The sequence below is a fragment of the Numenius arquata genome, chromosome 11, assembly GCF_964106895.1.
Source record: "Numenius arquata chromosome 11, bNumArq3.hap1.1, whole genome shotgun sequence".
Taxonomy (NCBI): Eukaryota; Metazoa; Chordata; class Aves; order Charadriiformes; family Scolopacidae; genus Numenius; species Numenius arquata.
This window is the reverse complement of record NC_133586.1, coordinates 9682326-9701972: the sequence shown is the minus strand read 5'-3', so window position 1 is coordinate 9701972 and position 19647 is coordinate 9682326. Positions and strand designations below refer to the sequence as shown.

The 19647-nt window shown below is 41.3% G+C and overlaps 2 protein-coding genes across 2 annotated transcripts in view; both read right to left on the bottom strand.

The window, feature by feature from the left end:
- LOC141469841 (cell surface hyaluronidase CEMIP2-like) overlaps positions 1–1319 on the bottom strand; it is a 57646-nt gene extending 56327 nt beyond the window's left edge. The window contains exons 1-2 of the mRNA XM_074155589.1: positions 1295–1319; positions 1038–1187 (exon numbers count right to left, since the gene is read on the bottom strand). Coding sequence (XP_074011690.1) covers positions 1038–1187; positions 1295–1319 — 175 coding nt within the window. The remainder of the gene's footprint in view (positions 1–1037; positions 1188–1294) is intronic.
- Positions 1320–4804: 3485 nt separating this feature from the next.
- ABHD17C (abhydrolase domain containing 17C, depalmitoylase) overlaps positions 4805–19647 on the bottom strand; it is a 28986-nt gene continuing 14143 nt past the window's right edge. The window contains exons 2-3 of the mRNA XM_074156170.1: positions 9563–9742; positions 4805–6305 (exon numbers count right to left, since the gene is read on the bottom strand). Of these exons, the coding sequence (XP_074012271.1) occupies positions 6086–6305; positions 9563–9742 (400 nt within the window). The 3' untranslated portion in view covers positions 4805–6085. The remainder of the gene's footprint in view (positions 6306–9562; positions 9743–19647) is intronic.

The following is a 19647-nucleotide window of genomic DNA, read 5'->3' as shown; positions in this document are numbered from 1 at the left end:
TTAGTTAAGTATTCTACTATTGTGTTGGAATTTTACATATCCAAATGCACGTTGATGGCTATAATTCATCCCTGAAATAGAACCCTGTAGTACTTAGAAACTGCAAAATATGACGGCTAGGCCTAGATGGCAGCGGATAACTCAGGAATATGTCATAATGAAAGCAGCATTTTGTATCTTTACTGCATCTTTCATTGAGAGCAATCAACAGCCATTGCAAGAACCCTATTCATAAGACCCCTGAGAGATCAATGAGCTCTTCCACTCGTTTACTGATGGGTTGACGCAGAGGGGAGCAAACTCTTTGTGCGAGATCCCCGGGAGGAGCAAGGAGAGAGGAAGGAGAACCCAGCTCCAGGAGGACCACAGTAATATGGGGTCCCTTCGACCCCCTCCTCCTGCATGGATGTGTTGGGGGGCAGATGGTCCATGCAGTGGAAGCCTGCACACACCGCTGCCATCCGACCGGCACCGCTTTGAGCTGAAGGGAAAAGGTTTTGGGGCAGACCCAAAGTGTCCTTAAGTGCACCTAATGACACTGCCGCAGTGGAGTGACTTGAAATGTAAGCAATGTTAAATCTTTAAGTAGGTCTGCAAGCTTTCTAGAATAAACTGCTGTGTAAAAAGGTTATTTAGAATAAACAAAACTTTGGATCAATACCTTGCCTTCAAAGGCAGCCCTTAAACTAAAAAAGGACTAAAGCAAAAAATAAATGAAGGGCCCATTGCATGCCGTCACCTCCAAAGCCACAGTCGAATCGTGCCATCTATCTATGTCTTGGAGTCAAACTGGAAACCAGAGGCGTGCTGCCCTTCCGTTTTTTCCTCAGATAGAAGTAAGGGTTAGCAGCCCTTCCAGCCACACTCCGCCTCTCCCGGGACAGCCCCGGCCCCAGCCTCGCCGGAGCGGCGTCAGCCCACGCTGGGCGAGCTGCGGAGGGCGGACCGCTCCCGGCTCCCCTCCTCCATCATCCTCCTCCTCCCCGCCAGCACTGCCCACCCCACCGCCCGGGGACGGTCACCGTGTCGCTACTGACTGTCGACGCTCGTCGCCTGCGCCCCGGGCCGGGCGCCCACCAGCAGCAGCAGCAGCGGGAGCAGCAGCCGGGCGGCGGCGGCGGCGGCGGGGGGACCTTCCGGGGGGGCGCTCCTCGGGGGACCTGGGTCTCCCCGTCCGAGGGGGCCACCTGCAACACAAACAGAGGGGTTGGCCCCGCAGACACACACACACACACACACACACCCCCACCGGGCTCCCCTCCCGTCCGCACCCCAGCTTGCGGCGGCTCCTTACCCGGCGGCGCCCGGCGGAGCGGCATGGCTGGCGGCGGTCCCTCGGTGCCCGGCCCCCGCTGCAAGGCCAGCTCCCCCTCCAGCCGGCGCGGAGCCCAAGGGCTGGGAGGCTGCCCGGGCTGCGGCAGGAGGGATTTTTTTCCCCCCACCTGGCCGGACACAAGGGCTGTTATGTTGGGAGCCGCCGCCAGCCGGCACTTCGGGCGCTGCCCCGTGGCACAGGGCGAGCGGAGATGCTCCCGTCTCTGCCGAATGGAAAATCTTCAGCCCGGTCCCACGCAGAGCGGAAGAGAGAGCGCACCTTGGCGTTCAGCAGCTCCCAGGTAAAGCTACAAGCCCAGGGGACAGAGTGGCCCTGACCCAAAGTTGCCCACTCCCTGCTAGACCTCCAGGGACCCAGAGTTTTACTTAAAAAAAAAAAAAAGCAACGTGGTGCCCGCTCACAGCCCACCCCACCGCTGGGGCGCGAGGAAATCCAGAACAAAGCAGGTTTATCCTTACAGGAACCAGAAGACAATTTATAATTAACATGCTGAAGGTGTAGGGGTTGTCATCTTGTCTTGGGATTTCTCCTCTGGTGGGTTTTTGTTTTTTTCCTAGGCATGTTACTCAACACTTCTCTGCAAAATTAGGCACCCAGCTGCAAAACCAGATGTTGCCAGAGGCAGGGTGTCAAAGGAGTGCTGCTCACTCTCCTGCTGTAAGGACCGCAGCTCGTCCTTTTTACCGCTGTAACAGTTACGAGACCCAATTACAGCACAGTCGAAATACAACCTCCCGCTTTGAAATTCATCCCAAACCCATCCAAGAATTACTGCTGGACTTGGAAAGCAATAAATACTAAGCAGGTAGTTTCTGTGCTTGACCTCATTCCCCAGAGCAGATCGCCCACCACCGAAGAGCCACCAGACCTTTAACCAGTGCTGGGAGTACAAAAAACCCCACATTTGCAACACAAGACATTTCGGAGCTAAAATGGCTGGTGAATTCCACAAAGAAGGATACAGAGAAATAAGTTAAATGGACTTAAAGGAGATCATTAATTTACATTCATGAGACCTAGGGAAGAAAATATTTTCCAAATGAGACCAATCAAGGTTTACCGGTGAAGGGATAACCAGAGGAAGAAAGTGCATCGGTTCTCTACTTCTATGTTTAGCATCATTTAAAAAGAGCAAATATGATGCAGAATTTATAAAAGATGTGTACGGTTCAAAGTGTAAATACAGGTTTGGGCATTTAGAAAGCTAAAGGCTCGGCACCCAGAGCAGAGCTGTCACAAGTTACAGGAATGACATGGAAGAACGAGGAAGAAAAACGCAGCGGAGGCAACACGTCTCCACGCAAATGTAAGTTAAGTCTGTAACAGTTACATAAATTTAAAAAAGCAAACTCCCTGGAAAGTGCTAAAGTTGACAAATATTTTCCTCTGGGTTTTCAAAGTACAAACGTTAAACAATTACTGACAAAACCAGATGTGCTGCATCTTACCTTCCTGAAAAAAAGCCGCACTTCCCAGATGTCTGTACTGTATGAACAAAGACGGCAAGTCACACAGGACAAATAGAGAGAGCATCCACATAAGAAAAAAAAAATATTTGTGATCATTTACACCCTTGGAAGACCCGCTGCATAATTCATCCAGGCTGAGCCAGCCATTTTTACAGCGACACCTTGGTAGCTCTAATATATGCATAACAAGTCCTTGCAAAGGCCCACATTATACATTTAAGTGACAGAACGTCAGCAGTTTGCTGGAACAAACTACTTTTTTAGCCCAATCCAAAGTTTCTCTTTCATAACCTCACATCATCCCCTTTCCCATCACTTCAAAATCCTGTTCTAACCTTTTTTCTTTAAGCAAATGGGGACCTGAAGTCCACTGTCTTATTAGTTTCGTGAGTTGGCCACCGGTTTTTTCAACTAATAATTGTAATGTTGATCAGCAAGTAGTGGTTTCAAATGAATCAAAGCATTGCTGTTTCAGGTAAGTTTACAATAACAAGCAGCTCACTACTACTATTTGGTTTATTCAGTGTAAAGTCTATGTCAGAAAGTTATAAAAATTTCAGAATTCATTTAAGAATTACTGGGTGGAAATAAGGCTACAAGGAAAATTATTTAAAGGACCAAACAGGTTAAAAAAATACTGAATTAAAAGAGGGCAGAAGACCCATACCAGTGGATCACTGATAGGTCAGTAACATTTTAATTAACAGCAAAACATTTGGGTTAGTTAAACATAGATGAACTTCACAAAGCAAAACAGACAATGCAGAAGCCAGAAGAACAGTGAGGCGACCTCTGAGAGTTAGTCAGGCAGGGATTTGGACAAAGAAAAGAGAGTACAAGTGGAAACTCAATGTTCAGCAAGAACACTGTGAACACGGGCTGCACGTGCAGAGACCATGGGACATACGACAAAGCTGAATTCGTATTTGGGAGTCCCTTTAACAGAGGAATGGAATACTGACAAAAAGCAAAGCAAATGCAAAGACAAGTCACAAAATGACTGCAGGAGTTAGAAAAGTAGTAATAAAAAAAATACTAAGTTTATAGGGAAAAGGTTAAAAGTACCAGTTTGCTGAAGTAAAAGGGTAGCTACGAGGGGTCATAATGGGAAGAAACGTTGTAGGCTGAAGTTTTCAAAGCAACACAAAGTTCAATGAGGGTATCAAAAAACATTGCCTAATTAACTAAAAATTCCTCAGGTCACTACCCGGACAGGCTACACTTTCAAAGGTTACCTTGAACACCTACACCATAGGCATCAGCTTTGCTCCACAGGGCTATAGTCTCAGGAAGAACATATGTAGAAATGGAAGAAAATCCACTGCGGCTTTATAAAGGTGCAAAATAAAAACTAGACATATTTATTTAACATTCAGGAAGGAAGTGGCAAACTTGAGATGATGATTAGGCAAAACCTGCCAATTTTGGCTGGAATAGTCACCAAGATTACAGCTGGGAGCCCTGTTGCCTGTGGCCTTTAAAACTCAGGACTCGACAACACAGATGCACAGACCCCAATTCTAAGGACCCAGATGATGTGGAGCAGGACGGGTGTCCTCACTTCCCCCCACTGTAAGTGAAAATACCAGTTTTTCTCCTTTTACAGTAATAGGGCCAAGTCAATAAATAAAGACAATAGACACACTTGCTGTGCTGACAATTAACTACAGGCCTGTTATAAGGACCCACGACAACTATGTTCAAACATTTCTTCCAGGCAATGAATCATAATTTTTCATTACTTTAAACCAGCTGAACACCATTTAAAAGTAATCTTTTTACATTTGATTTACACACCAAGCTTCATGGAAATGTGGCTTTGTACTTTAGAAGGGTTTTACTTGAAAGGAAGGAATTAAATAATCAAATTCAAGTTACTCTCATCAAGTACACTTTATCTAGTACTATCTATCAAGTACTCTCATCAAGCACTTTACACTTTCCTTGTGTATGAAAATTATGCACTAAATAAGATTCAAAAATTCAGCAAGCTCTAATCCATGCATCCTTTATTCCATTACAATCACTGTGTTGCATTCTAGCAACAGGACACAAACTGCAATCAATCGCGATCAATTTATACAACAATCTGAGGCTTACAGTACATTTAAGGCCTTTAAATTTGGAAAAATTAGACCTATGCTAGTAATGTAACAATTTTTAAGTGTCTTGCATTTCTGATGCATAATCTGTGCGATTCCAGTGTCAAAGAATCAAATTACTTCTAAACTAAAAAGATCAGCTCAATGAAAATTTAGTTACATAAATTCATCAAAACATAAATGTGTAAATTTTTTTTTGTCCTGGAAACTTTATAAAACTTTAATAGCAAAATAATATAGGGATAAAAACATATTTTAACAAAATGTATTCAATCATATACAAACCAGAATTTTGCAGTTTATTGTAACTAGACTTAAATTAAAACTACCAATTAAGAATCTATGCACAATGTAAATTCAAATATGTACAGTACTTTTAAAAAGTCTACAGGAATGCTTTACAGAAGGAAATGTCTGTTATGGCTATTATTCAGACCATCTGAATATTAAAATGAGTTTTCTAGTAGTAAATTTACACATTTATTTTTAAACAAAAGCAATTTTGTCCCTAGTTCCTTTAAGAATATTCCAGTTATGTTTATACAGGTAATGGAGAGGTCGTTACAGAGTTTAGCCCCATATAGTAGTTTATTTTCAGGAAAAAGTATATTTAAATAATTTACTCAGGAAGATCAGTAAGTTAACAAAAGAACACTAGAAGGGAGGAGGGGGAACTTCATCACAATAACTTTCCAGTTACAATACCACAGCTAGAAACTTTACAGAGAAAGTACTCCCTTAGACTGAACCCATGACTGATTGTTCAGAACAAGCTGTAGCTCATAACAGTCGTGTTCTCCACACTGAGAACACCAGGAAAAAAAAGTCTTTGTAGGACAGAATTATAAACGATCTGAAGTGAGACAGAGAAAACTGATCTTCGATTAATACAGCACTAGGTAAAAAGTGTCCCCATAAGCAGCTAGTATTCCCACTTCCTTCAGGGCAACGAAGCTAAAAATTGTTGGAATTACAGTAGTTGACCATATTTGTGTGCATTAGTAGAATAATTTCCAGATATAAAAGACAAATTTCATCAGATGTTTGATTAGAACACCCTAAAGACAGGGTATTTCTTCATAGTATAAAGCTATTACAGCTATCTCCAGTTAAAGCATGTGCAAAACCAGGTAATTTCTTCCGTTCACAGTAACTGAGGTAAAATCAGGTAGGCTTCTTCAAGAGTTGGGAAGTTCATGAGATATGAACTGTTTTAGTCTCTCTAAGTACTGTGCATAAAGCTCTATGTCATTATGCCCAGCCCCTTCCACCCAGAGGGGCTCTACTGCTCGCGGACATCGCTCGTACATGGCCAGGCCGTGGGAAAAGTCAATCACCTCGTCTTCGGTACCATGGATGACCAACACAGGAGAGGTTACTTTAGAGATCTTGTCAATGCTAGGGGATGGAAAAGAGAAACATAGCTCAGTTTGGGGCTTTAACTTTCATACCATTAAAGAAAGCAAGCTTAGCTATCAACACATGATCCAGTTACCACTGCACGTTTTTAAATGGCTGAAAAATGTTGGAATTGCGCCCAAGAGACACAAACAAGGCTCACTCCCAAAACACACATGTAACCAAGAGCCTGCGCTGCGATCACCATCATCCCACCAGTTCTAATGACAAGAAGCTCCAACAGGCAGCACACAGATGGGAACCACCCCCCCAAAACAGAGTATATGGATCACAAAAACTCCTGGGGCAAAAAAGATTCCACAGGACATGCTGCCAGTGTGGACTCTTCACATTACACATTATCACCTTCTGATTTAACAGATTAGGAAGTAATTAACTACATTCCAGTCACAAGACTCATGAAAAAAAAAAAAAAAAAGCCTCCGTTCATGAGGTTTGAGACTGTCTTTAAACCCCCAAATTAAAGCAAACTGAGCTAAAGAAAAACAATCCGTTCTTTGTCCTGATTGTCTATGTTCAAATGGCAAGAAAGAAAACTGGGGAGAACAGTGTTACACAAGGGTATTTAACTGCAAACCAGAAGGAACACACAGGATTTTATGTCATGCAACTAACTTCTTCTGCAAAGTAGCCTTAAAGTAATTTTTTTCCCTTTTGTTCCACTACACTTGGCAGACCAATACAGCTAGTGACCACCTCTCCCAGGAGAACGGGCCAGAGGAAAGGGTAGAGTGACAAAGGCACCTTCACACCTAAAAGTTCAGGCCAGAAAAGCCCAGTTATGAAGCACACTGGCAGCACAGGAGCTTCAAAGTGCTGCAAACAGCAGCTTTCTCTGACTGCCTTCGTGTAGTCGCCAACTTTTATTTCCAGCCACAATTTCACACTGGTAGTTACCACTAATCCCAAATGAGTATAGAGGCACAGCGTGTTAATGAACTTCCAGTCTCCTACCAGCTCCACTTACATCAACAAATGGAGAAATTGGCTCAGGACATTATGCAGAATATGGGATAAAGTGGGTAGAAAAATGAATATCAGTAATACTCAATTTGACAGAAGGACAAGTCAATTTCTTTACGCTATCTAATAAAAGGTGCTTGGATTTTCCTGCTCCTGAAGAACAAGAAAGCATGCAATTTCAGCATGACTAGAGATTTTATAAAGTGATCAAGGCTGCTTAAAATGATTAAAAAATATGGATGCCAACATACGCTGATTTAAAAACAGGTTTAAAGAAGTTTAATGAAAATACAAAGTTAATTAAAAATTAAGACGTAGACTGAAGCACTAAACCTCACACATATAAATCTCAGCATTTAGTATTCTAAACAACCGCCATTGATATTCCAGTAAACAGCTGAGTGTAAACACATTTCTGTCTCTGTCTCAATACTTCTCCAGAAAAACAGGCGTCATGTCATTTAAAGAGGAAAAAAAGTGTTATTTAAAAATTAAAATGCAGCCTACTTCACTTTTCCTGTCTGGAAATTGAGTTGTGTGCAACTATGCTGAATACAGAAAAATATCCCGAGAACATGAGAGACATCAGAATAATGCAGATTTTTTTTTTCCATAATTGTCATCCTCAAATTAATATCATAGCCAAGCGTAAATAATTTATAAGCACAAGCTATATAAACTGAAGTCTTAAGCCCATGATGGGTCTGTCCCCGAGTTCCATGATGTGACAGACACATCAGCTACATACAGCTACAGAGATGTTTATAAATAATTTTAGTGGCTAGATACTAAGTTCTTATTTATTGTTGGAAACCAGGAAATCCCTTTCACTTCAGTACTCAGATAATGAAACTATTTTTTCACATATAGTCACAGACCATTAAGCTAGATAATATTTGTATTTTGCAGAAAATTGGAAAGCGTCCCATTGCCAACTCAGCGACTCATAAGGCAGTATTTAAACCGCACATTAGATTTGCTTAGTATTCTCAGCCACACCGCTCTGCAGCTAGCAAAATCTACAGAGACCAAACTCTCATGGAGTCCCAACATAAAATGCACATAATAGCAATTCACTGTAGGTGCACACAGAACTATTTGTTTCCCGCCGTGAAGACAGACAGTTGAGCTGCACACATTCAGAAAAGTACACTGCTGTTTATTTTCACTGCTTACAGTCTAAGTGAAGTCAGACTGACAGCAATGAACGGCTCAGTAGGGTAAAAACAAAACACTCAAGTGTTACAGTACATCTGTTGTCACTGTTCCCCCCTCCCATTTTTTCTTTTTTAAACTGTTATTTGATTTGGCTGATATCAGCTAATCACTGTCACTTTTGTAGTCAAAGCTATTTTTAAGGCTTTGGTTTTTTCTCCTCTAGCAGAAGCTTTTGTAAGTACTGGATTTCAGGTTTAAGGATGATGAATGAGTTGGAGTGTGTTTCAGATTCTGTCTGCACCTTCAGTAATTTAATTATTTAATTGATAAGTTATTTGGAAGAATTCTAAATATGGGGACTGGACATCGATACTGCAAGAGCCACTATTGCTCAGTCACTTGGTCACCGCTTTAGCTGTTTTGGCATACACATTTATATCTACAGCCTCCCCCACCTTCTAATTTTAATCTGTTGTAACTAAAACATAACAAATGCTATGAATAACCCCTACTACATTTATTGCAAACATGACCTTCTGAAGCAAAGTCAAGCTTTGCACAAGATTTTAGAAAGTCTCTGCTTTGTCTTCTCCTTTCCACGGGTCACTTTTTACCTGTGCTTCCCCTGCTGATCTGGTAAAACTATAGCAATATTTTAACAAGCAGCTTGAAAACAGCACATCCATTTCATGACACCATATTACCTTCTAAATCAAAGCTGACTGAGATGTTAAAGAGTGCACAATTACTGATTTGTCAGTCATTAGTTTGAAGGGCTTAATAGCGTATTATCAGTTGTTAAGCTACTACTCCAAACTTGACAGCACAAAAATTCTGATATTAACAACCCATAATACAAAAGCCAGGAGAAAAATTAGCTGTAAACATGAAGACTTTATTTGTTTGTTGAGTTGACAGGTCAGTTTGAGACTGACACCAGCCTGTTTCTTACGTGGTGAATCTCAGCTTGGATTTAGAAGGTGTGCATATCTGCAGTTTAAAATGCAGGTGACAATTCAATGAAGTTCCCCGCAAAGTTATACAACTAGTCCCCTTTAAACACCTAAAGAGCATGTCAAGTACAGAACAACCCTCTTTGCAGCGTTGATACGTACCTTGGAAAAGCATCAAAGCAATAGGTTTTCCTAGTGTCAGGAAAAGCTACCCGTAATCCAGACATCAAGGGAGAATGAAGGATTACTGCTGCACACTCGTACCGAGATGCCAGATCTACTGTAGGGACAGTACCAATACTCTGACCATACAGGATAATGTTCTCAGGACTAACACCATACCTGTAGAGAAAAGAAACATCCCTTTAAAGAAACCACATTCCAAATCACAAAAGCAAAACAACAAACAAACAAAAAAAACACAAAAGGGGGGGAGGGGATAAAAATCAAAGCATCCCTCCTATCCACTGTAGCTCTTTAAAAAATCTATTCCTAGGAGAAATAAATTTACAAGTCTAAACTTTAAAACGGCCAAGTAAAGTAAATAATCAAACTATTACACAGGCTGAAGAGAGCTATCCTCAAAGAGGGAATGTCAGTTTGTTTGTTAATCTTCACCATCTTTATCAACACCCCGTATCTTTCACTCCACAGCAGAGCAAATTATAAATTAGACTTCTCCCCTTATCCAGAGTCACTCTCAGGAATTTCAATTAGATATTCCAGAGGTTAACAATCTTTCCACCATTAAACTAGACAGTTACTCCTCTGCCCACCTTTCTTTTCACCCAGTTGGAACAAAAAGACAGAACTGCCTTGTTAGTGTAGGTAAAGACAGCAAAGAGGATAAAAATTTGAGAGGATGGTTCTGCTCATTTTTTCCAGTTTCTGGTCAGTGTAAATTATTCCTCATTTTTCTTTTCCAGTTCAAAACATGTCAAGCTTGTTTTGTAACTATAATGATACATAATTCCATAAAATCCAGAGTTCATAGGGAGTCCTGGATGGCTCCCCAATATTCCCATCCAGTCTAAACTGTCCTAGCTTGTGTGCAAAATATAAGGGAATTTGGAAGGGCCACAGGAAGAGGCAGCAGTGGCTATGAAGAAGTGAAGAGTACAACAGTATTTGGTCACCACAACTTGTTAGGAAAGCTGCAAATCAAAGCTGTTACTCTTATAAACTATTTACTCAGAAGATTTCTATGTATAACTCCGCTTCCTATTGCGAGCTATATAAAGAATAATCAAGTAGAGAAGAGAGCCCATTTCTAGTAGAAAATAATTTGTGTAGAACGTCTCTTTTTGCCAGTCTACACCGTGTACAGTCCTGCTGTCACTGCTATGATAATGAAAATCGAAGCCTACAGTTTAGGCTATACCCAGTGTGCACCTGCAAGGTTTCAACTCCCTTGCCAAGCTGACAGCGAGGTGTATGGCAGGCCTGGATGGTACTTGACTTTCCGGCAGCTAAATGATTGGGTAAAGGCAAAAGAGAGAAAATTACAATGGAAGAATAATCAAATTAATAATTAAAATTACAATAGAAGAATAATCCAGTACTAGTCATCCAACTACAGGCTGTCAAGATTGCCGGGTTTTATGATGAAGTAAAACTAGATTGGATTGTAGCCTCTGTGAAACTGAAATTTTCTTAATATTTCTATACCGCTGAACATAAGGGTGCTTTTGGCATCTACTGCAATATGAATAAGCAACTGTATAAAAATATCTCCCTGGAGGAAAATTTTATCCTCTTGGTAACCAAGCAGCAGCTCATGTTGGTGGTCTATCACCACAGCCATGGCCTGATGTTTTTAAAGAGATGTTGTGAAGCTCTTTTAGGAGAATTTTTTTATCCCTTAGTGTTAGAAATAGTCCAGCACACAGCAGAGCCTAGCTGATTTTAGTATGCATGGTAACAGGATCTTGGAGCAAAGCCTTGTCCTCATGGACTTCATTCCAGCTGTTGGGTGGGGAAGGCTTTGAAGGCAGCACATCATCCAAACTGCTGATCTACCAGCTGTCGCATCGTATTAAAGACGGGCAGAAATCCACCAACATCACGGTATACAAGAAAATGGGACTGGAACGAAATCTGCCTTGTGGCACTTAAGTAGGGATGGAATGACATTAATGCTGGTAGGTTTTGCAATACCACCCTGAACTCCAATATCATGATAAATGTAAAGTCTCTTTTCTAAAAGGTTTACAATCTAAGCAGAATACAGAACCAGACATCTGAATCAGAACCACAGGATAACAGGACACCATAGGGCAGCAAGAGAATTCCTTCAACACGTATCATTGCCTTAGTATGGCAATTTTCTTCAACATCTATTTGCCTTGAATTCACGCCTTTTGATGTTATTTTGTTTCTGAAAACAGCTTATATTGTAAGTGGAGCACCTTGCTGCTGTGGCAATAGATACTCTGGAATAAAAAAAAAAAACAACTCAATTTCATAGTATGCCAGTTAAAGTTGGATACAGTCTATAACATCGTTAAAAAACCCTACAGAGATATCTAAATTTAAAGTAGCCCTTCATCACTAAAATGCTACAACTATCCAGCATCTAACTCCACAGAAAGGCAATGTAACAATTTTGGAAAAAAAAAAAAAAGAATTAAAAAAGTATTAGGACACTGAGTTAGTGCACTTGTAGCCTGCTGTAAGGTCAAATGTCTTCTACTTTGTATTCCTACTGACAGACGACTAAAAGAATCTCTTGGACTGTTTTAGTTAGGAAGAGTCCAAGTTTCCAGACAGAAGAGTTACTGTAACAGATTTATCTTTTCAAGCCCTTTACCATTAGGCCATCAATCAGAAGGTGAGACATCAAGCTTACCGCAAACATCAGCACAAACAGCTACATGTAAAATTTATTTATTGCGAGGCCAAAGGACATATGACAACTCATAAGCAAGGGCTGTGAATAATTGACACGCAGGAGGCTCTTGGAGCTGAAGGCCAGGGCTTGGCTCCGTGATACTCCCTCCGTGTCTTCAGGAAGGCTGCTCAGCTGGTGACTCAGCGGGCACCGGTCAGGTGAGGTACAAAACAACCTGGGGATTTTATCTCCAAAATACAGTATCATATAAGCAAGGGCTGGCCCCCTTCCCCACTCTCTGCAACTCCCTTGTGGCATTAGATTCTGGTGCAATAGGAACAGTGATACAGAAAGTGAAAGAGAAGAGAGGAGGAGCAGACATGGATAAGGCGGCGGCAATGAAAGGGAAACTAAGCGACATAGGAAAAAGGAAAGAATATTAGAAAAAGGCAAAAAGACATTCTGAGAAAAGAGGGATCCTGTTACAATCTGCTCTCCTATTAAGGAAGAAAGTCCTTCCACCAGCTCCTAAAAATATCTTCCTTGAAACACACGAGCTTTGGTCTCTGTGGAAACAGCGCTCCACCGAGGGAGCAGGAGACCCAAGTTAAATTTACGGGTCTGCTCCTGCGCCTCTCCCGCGGAGCCCATCAGAGAGCTGAAAGCCAGCAGGGCAACACGGCAACGTGGAAACCAGTCTTCAGCAAAAGCAAAGTAGGAAGCAACTCAAATAGTTACTGCGGGCACATGTAAAACACTGATTTGACAAGGGAGGAAAAAAAAAAATAAAACAAAAAAGGCAGACATGCTTTCTTCCCCAAGGGAAGTCAATTACTGAGGAGTGCAAAGCTACTACCGTTTAAAACCATGCAAACATTTCTACTCCCCCCAACCCACAGACACGTATCAGGTGGCAAAGTTCTCCAGCCTAGACTACTCTCCAAAACCCACGAGTATATTATCTGGATTACGGATTACATTTCTTATGTGCGCAGAAAAAGACCCTGCTATCTTCACCAGCTGTCTGCACCCACAGCTCACCGACCCAGGCCAGGTCTAGCCAAGGCACCAACACACTCCACAGTTAACAGTAACACAGTAAGTTTTGGTTTTTTTTTTTTTCCCCTGGGTTAATGCCTCAATTCATACAAATTAGGTTTACCAGCAGTTCTGGTCTCCTCACGCTGGCATGAACGATGTGGACAGGAGTTGGCTGTTCTGCATCCATACCCCAGACTTTTCTGCTTTCTCCTGCACAGAGCAGCCAGAGACCTCAGTCACACCAACAGCCAGCGGGATGGTGGAGGGCGGGAGTATCGCTGACAGCGAGTACAGCGAAGGATGGGACACCATCACTTCCAGTGCAGTCCGCTGAGCTGTATGGCTGTGGCTCAGGCCACGTCCCTCATCAGCTTCCTCATACAACACAGATGATGGTATCAAATGCCTTCGTAAAGTACTTAAAGCTTTCTGACTGGCAGCACTATATACAAACTATGTATATCATACAACATCTTTAACTATGAGCATGATACTGATTTTGCCCCCTCCCCGGGCTTCAGCTCTGAGTGCTAGAGACGGAAAGTTTACCATTGCTATTTTTACTCGGTTGGAAGAGGCAGTGGAATGCTGCTGCGGGGACTGCAGACGCGTCACACAGCTGAAGCCCTGCAATGCTCGCGGCCAAAGTTACAGCATCTGTGCCAATCCTCAAAGGTGCTAAATACATATTCATTAATGAGGCCAGTTAATATGGCAACAGCAACAAATCAGTTTTGCAAAACCAGTCACTGGAGCTACCCAGGCAGAGCATTTTGACTACGCAAACCCTATTTGAGAATGCTGTCGAGACCTACTGCTTAACTGCTACTACACTAAGGCAGCTACTGGTGGGCAAGCTCTTCCTTAAAACACAGCGTATAAAGATAAAAGGCCAGGAAAACAAGGTAACTGGTCCTAAGCTGTGCTCTCCCCTCTCAAGGGAAACACCACAGCAAAATAATTAATTTTCCAGACACAAAGAAAATCCAGCATACATCACGAACGACGCAAATCATGCCACATTTGGAAGCCATAGCGACTTCTAGAGTATTTTTACTAGAACATACATGTGCTCGGTTATAGTAAGATCTTCTATAGTAAGGCTATTCTTCGCAGTCTGTTTCTTCCTGTTTATACAAACCCATTTGTCCCCTTTTCAAAATGCATTCTCTCTAAACTTTATAATCCAGGGAAATTGCTTGTTAAGAAACACAGACAGGTTTTTCTATAGCATTATTATACTCTTCCATAAAATACACATCTACATTTTCAGAAATATTTATTTAATCTGGTATGAATCTAAAAATCTAATTTTGGCAGTAAAAAGGAAAGCAAAAAATCCTCAATAAAGTAAAAACCCCACATGGAGACTGCATATCTTGAACAAGAGTATATGTTGTAGGACCTTTACGTTAAAAAAGCTCAACAAGAGAAATCTGCATTGTTGCAAGTGATTACAGTATCAGAAGAAAACACTGAATTTCACATTGTGCTTCAGCAAGTATCACTCCAGCGTGTCAGCCAAAACACCACAGAAATCACAGCAGATTTCCAGCCTAAATGCCAACACTAAATTGAGAGCAAGGCATTAGATTAAGGATTTTTGGTGTTAACCATAACATCAACTGTCTAATGAAAAAAAAAAAGAAATCATAATTATTTATTTCAAGATTCACAGGAAACCCTGGCACACAGCGAGAGTTCCTGTGCCAGTTTCTCACTCCAGGTTCCTTGAGTTCACACAAACATAGGTCTAAAATTCTTCACTGTTTTATTGAGCAGAATAGACACTGATTCTTTAAATTAGGCAACGTCTCTTCTTCCTCCTCTACCTCCTTCTGTCCAAGTCTACAAGTACTATGTGATTCAAGTTCAGGTACACCCGACTCTCTTCAACTTCACATTTTTATTGTAGTAAGAGCTAAAACCAGTTTACATATTCTGGCTTACAAAGCTGCAAAAAAAAAAAAAAAGGGGGGGGGGGGGGACGACACACATTTTTTTGGCATATATCCCAGCACACTGTCACAGGAGCAGAAAAGTAATTCCACAAATGTGTTCACACTCAAAATAATTTCAATGTCTGCCAGAGAAATTTAATCAAGGAACCACAGGTTTATATCACTATTATTTTACTGCCACACCAGATAGTTATTTGGTTATTCTATGGAGAAACTTCTGTGCTAATCAATATAGGCTAACTAATACTGGAGTTACAGAATGAACCTATGACCCTTGAAAACACCCTCTTAAAGGCTACTTTGCCAGTTCATTACTTGCAAATACCACACCACTACAGACTTGCTGGACTGTGTGACTATAGCACTAATCCAGCGATGTACCGGCTTTTCTTTTCAAATAAATAAATGGAGCAATTCAAGAAGTGCCTAGAAGTTGCTTTAGGATGATCATTTGCACTGCAAGTAAATTTAATTATACCGAAACATGAATCACTACAACTGCTTCTTGATTACTGTCTTGTGATAATCAGCGACTTGTTATCAAACACCGAGAACTGTGCTCAAAGTTCAACCAAGTTCTAACAAGGATATTAAATATCACTGGTGAGCTCAAGCAGCCATGAAAAACTCAGGTGATCTACGCGCTGCTGAGGCATGAAGCCACTGCAAGTTTGCCCTGAACAACCAGAGCAGGTAAAGAAAGGCTATTTCGTGGCATTCTCTGCCAAAAACTGTAATGAAATTACATTTTAAATTAACTGAATTATGCTAATCTACACTGGTGGTGTGGTGGCTGGGTGTCTTTTTTTTTTTTCTCCTATAAAACCCAAAGAATACTTTTTAAAAAATGCTCCTTTTTCAGATACAACCTTAAATTACCTTTTGTGCTTGTCTGCCTTGAACATAGGCTCCTGAAGATGTCGTGTTTCATAGCGGGAAACACCTTCCCTAACTAAAGCAAATCCGCTCAGGACTCAGAGCAAAATCAAGGGCTCTTGAACAGTAAATCCATTCCCCTCCTTTTTTTCCCCAGCTTCACCACTGCTTCTCCCACTCCAACAATGTTGGAATATTTCATACCACACCACTGCAGCACTCCCCCTTGCACCATGCATTTTTGAGCCAACTTACCACCACCTACCGCCAGCCCAGCCGTGCCACAGTAAAGCAACTGGGCAGGGAGCAGGTCCAGTCTGTGGTCTGTCTTCTGTTACTCAAATCAGGCTCCAGCCTCACAACCACTTACAGGTAAGAATCTCACAGCAGACTTTGTTTGACAAATGCACTTATCCATTCTAATTTTTCAAGCATTTTTCAGAAATAGTAGTCAAAAGAGAAGTGAACCATCACAGCATACAGAAATAATAGATCGTACACGTCATCAGCCAGGAAAGAAGACTTCTGCAAACTTGCATTCTGGAAGAAATCTTTTCCAAGGTAGCTGAATAGTAGCAAAATGTTGTCATACAAAGACAGAATGGGCAGAAAATATGCAATCTGTACTTGCAGATTTTTTTATTACTATTTTTTTAAGGAGCTGCAAAGCAAAACCTCCTTTGTTTTCGCTTGTACTAAGAACTCAGCTGTATTTACAACATGACTTTTCACCACCACAATAACCCAGAATACTAAATTTTGGTGTTTGGTTTATGTTAGGTTTCTCATTTGTCAACCACATGAACTAGCAGTTGTATGTATAAACAACAAACAGATTTGGAACAGTTGCTTCTGCCTGACTGAGGGTTTGCTGGTTTTTTTTTTTTCCCTCTAGAAGGCAGGAAACAAGGAAACAGAGTTTTCATTAAACATGTATTGAAATGTAAGCAGGAACTTGTGCCATGTGCACACTGATAAAAGAACAGAATAACTGCTTCTATAATCATTAATTCTTTCATACGGAGTGGAAGTTAGCGAGAAGGCCACTGACAAGCAAACCCAGACTCTTGTAGGACATCCAACAAAAATAAGCAGTGATGTGGCTGAGCCTTCTGTTTGAACTCCTACCTTTATCATTCCGCTGCTTTATGACAAAAGGTGAATTACACTCCAATATTCAGTGCGCATTCATGCAATGAGAGGAAGGGAGCACTTTCCTGAATAACCCCCCCTAAATGCTGGGGGTTTATTTTATTTGCCTAATCACTGGAGCAAATGCAACCCAAACCCACTGGAAACTGAAAGACAAGAAGCTAACAGTAACAGGAGTTAAACACATGGTAATGTTCAAATGTAATTCCCACTCCCCCCAACTTTCTTTGCTTCACTAACCTTACAAATCAACCAGAGTTCTGAGGCCAGCACCGTGTCACAAGGTCATGGTTCTGAAGACATACACACACTCTCTACTCTTCATAGTTTCTTGCTCCTCCCAAAGTGCTTTCTTAGAGCACTTATATTATTTAGTCCCAAGACACAACGGGTAGAAGGCATATTAAAATGAATCTTTCACTCCAGTTATTTTAAAAATAGAGCACTGGAGTTAACTTTAACAAAGTATTTTGCATTTAATTAAGATGCTCTATAGGAAATAAACATGGAATACAGAAGTCTTAAGCTTTACTTATCAAAGACAGGAAACCTTTACTGGCCACTAAGAACTCTATCTTCATCGACCACAGCATCAATAATTCACAAAAACTCAGTCAGCTACACTCTATTATATATTCTTTACTGTAACCAGTGTACAAAATCTATATAGCCAGTCTCTGCGGTACATTTAAATAACTTGAGACAGCAGATAAAATTCTGTTACTTTCACAGAGAAGCTCAGCCTATAGCATCTTCTGGAGTGAGGAATTCATTATCTTCACCCCAAGCTTCTATCTCATCTCTATCCTGCTGTGGTATTTTTATTTCAGCTGCACACTCTGCTCTACGTTTTATAAAGCAGCAGAGCTAAGACAGATGAGCACGCTCCTCACAACATTTAACAACATCACATTAAAACTTCAACAATCCTTTTATGGTTGCAAAAAGCTGGTACTTTCACTTTAGATATCCTACACTCAAAAATAGAAAACTGCTCCCTAAAATTACTCCTATAAGGGTTGTTATGAAGAACTAGAAAGATTCTATGATGATCCACGTACCTAAACACAGTATCTTTTTATATGAAGACTTCAGGTAAAACAAGTTTGTGTCAACTAACACAGAAACTGCTTGAAATAAAGCGTCCTCTGATTCTGTAGGAAACATTAAAAACTCGAGTGCAAATATTAACACTGGTTATGCATTCCCACAAGTTTTGTGCTTTCACAGCTGTTTCTTAGATTGCAGTTACTCCCAAACTGCAGAGCCTTGCCTTATTCCTGAGGCTGAAAATTCACAGTGAGCCAGTAAGTTCTGGCTCACCTCCCAAGCCCATCGCATAACCCTCCTCACCATCCTTGGCTCAGCACGGGGAGATTGAGGGCTTACAAGCCTGGAGGAAGCAATCCTGCTGCTCTCCAACAGTTCACAAAGCATTTTTGTTCAGGAGCACTGTATTATTCTCTCAGTACTCCCACCTGTTTATTGGAGCACCTCTGACACCTCTATCTTGAGAGCTGCGCTTACCTTGGACTCCTCTTCACATCAAACACTAAATTAACAACTTTCTGATGCATTTCCCTCACCTCTACATAACTATGGCACCACCCAGTACTGGGAGGTCATCCTGCTACAGGACTAATTGCCAGGAGCTGCACCTATGCAAGAGTTAAGCCTCTGACTCATGAGCTGGGATTACTTATTCGAGGAGGAGCGTGGTGGCTTTTGACCAGAGCTGCCGCTTGTTCCACCCAGCTCTGACACTTCTACCCTTTCACCAGGTACAGCTCAGCCGCTCACACACCAGGGAATAACTCCTGCAACGCACAAACCACAACAGTCAAGACAAAAAGAAATGGGACCAGTTCAGCTTTCTTTAAACATATCAGGCTGTAGTTTCTGAAAATACATTTGTCACTGTATAAGCATATCATGAAACAAGACTAACCTTAAACTGTAATCAAACCTCAAAGCTCACCTAAAATTTCATACTTCTAGGCTTGCACAGCTGACTAGCGATACACACTATAACTTAATAAAAAAAGGTATTGCCAACCTAAGGATCTTAAAACAGAAGTATATATAAATTCTGCTGAAGGCAATTGCCTACATGCTCCAGAAGAATTAAATGCTTTGCTAAACTGGAATTAATCCTTTGGAGATTAACATTAGGAAAACTAGATAAAAAAAAAATTTCAACAGCAGACCACTGAAAATGTGTGATACCTACAGGGCTTGGCCCTGGAACTACTCAAGTAACTAGTCCCATTGCTGAATTAAGAGGAAACTTTTTAACTTTTTCTTTTGTGCGTTGGGTTTCTATTTTGTGGTTTGTTTGGTTTTGTTACGTTTTTTTCCATTCTTGCCTTCCTTTTGCATCCTCTTCC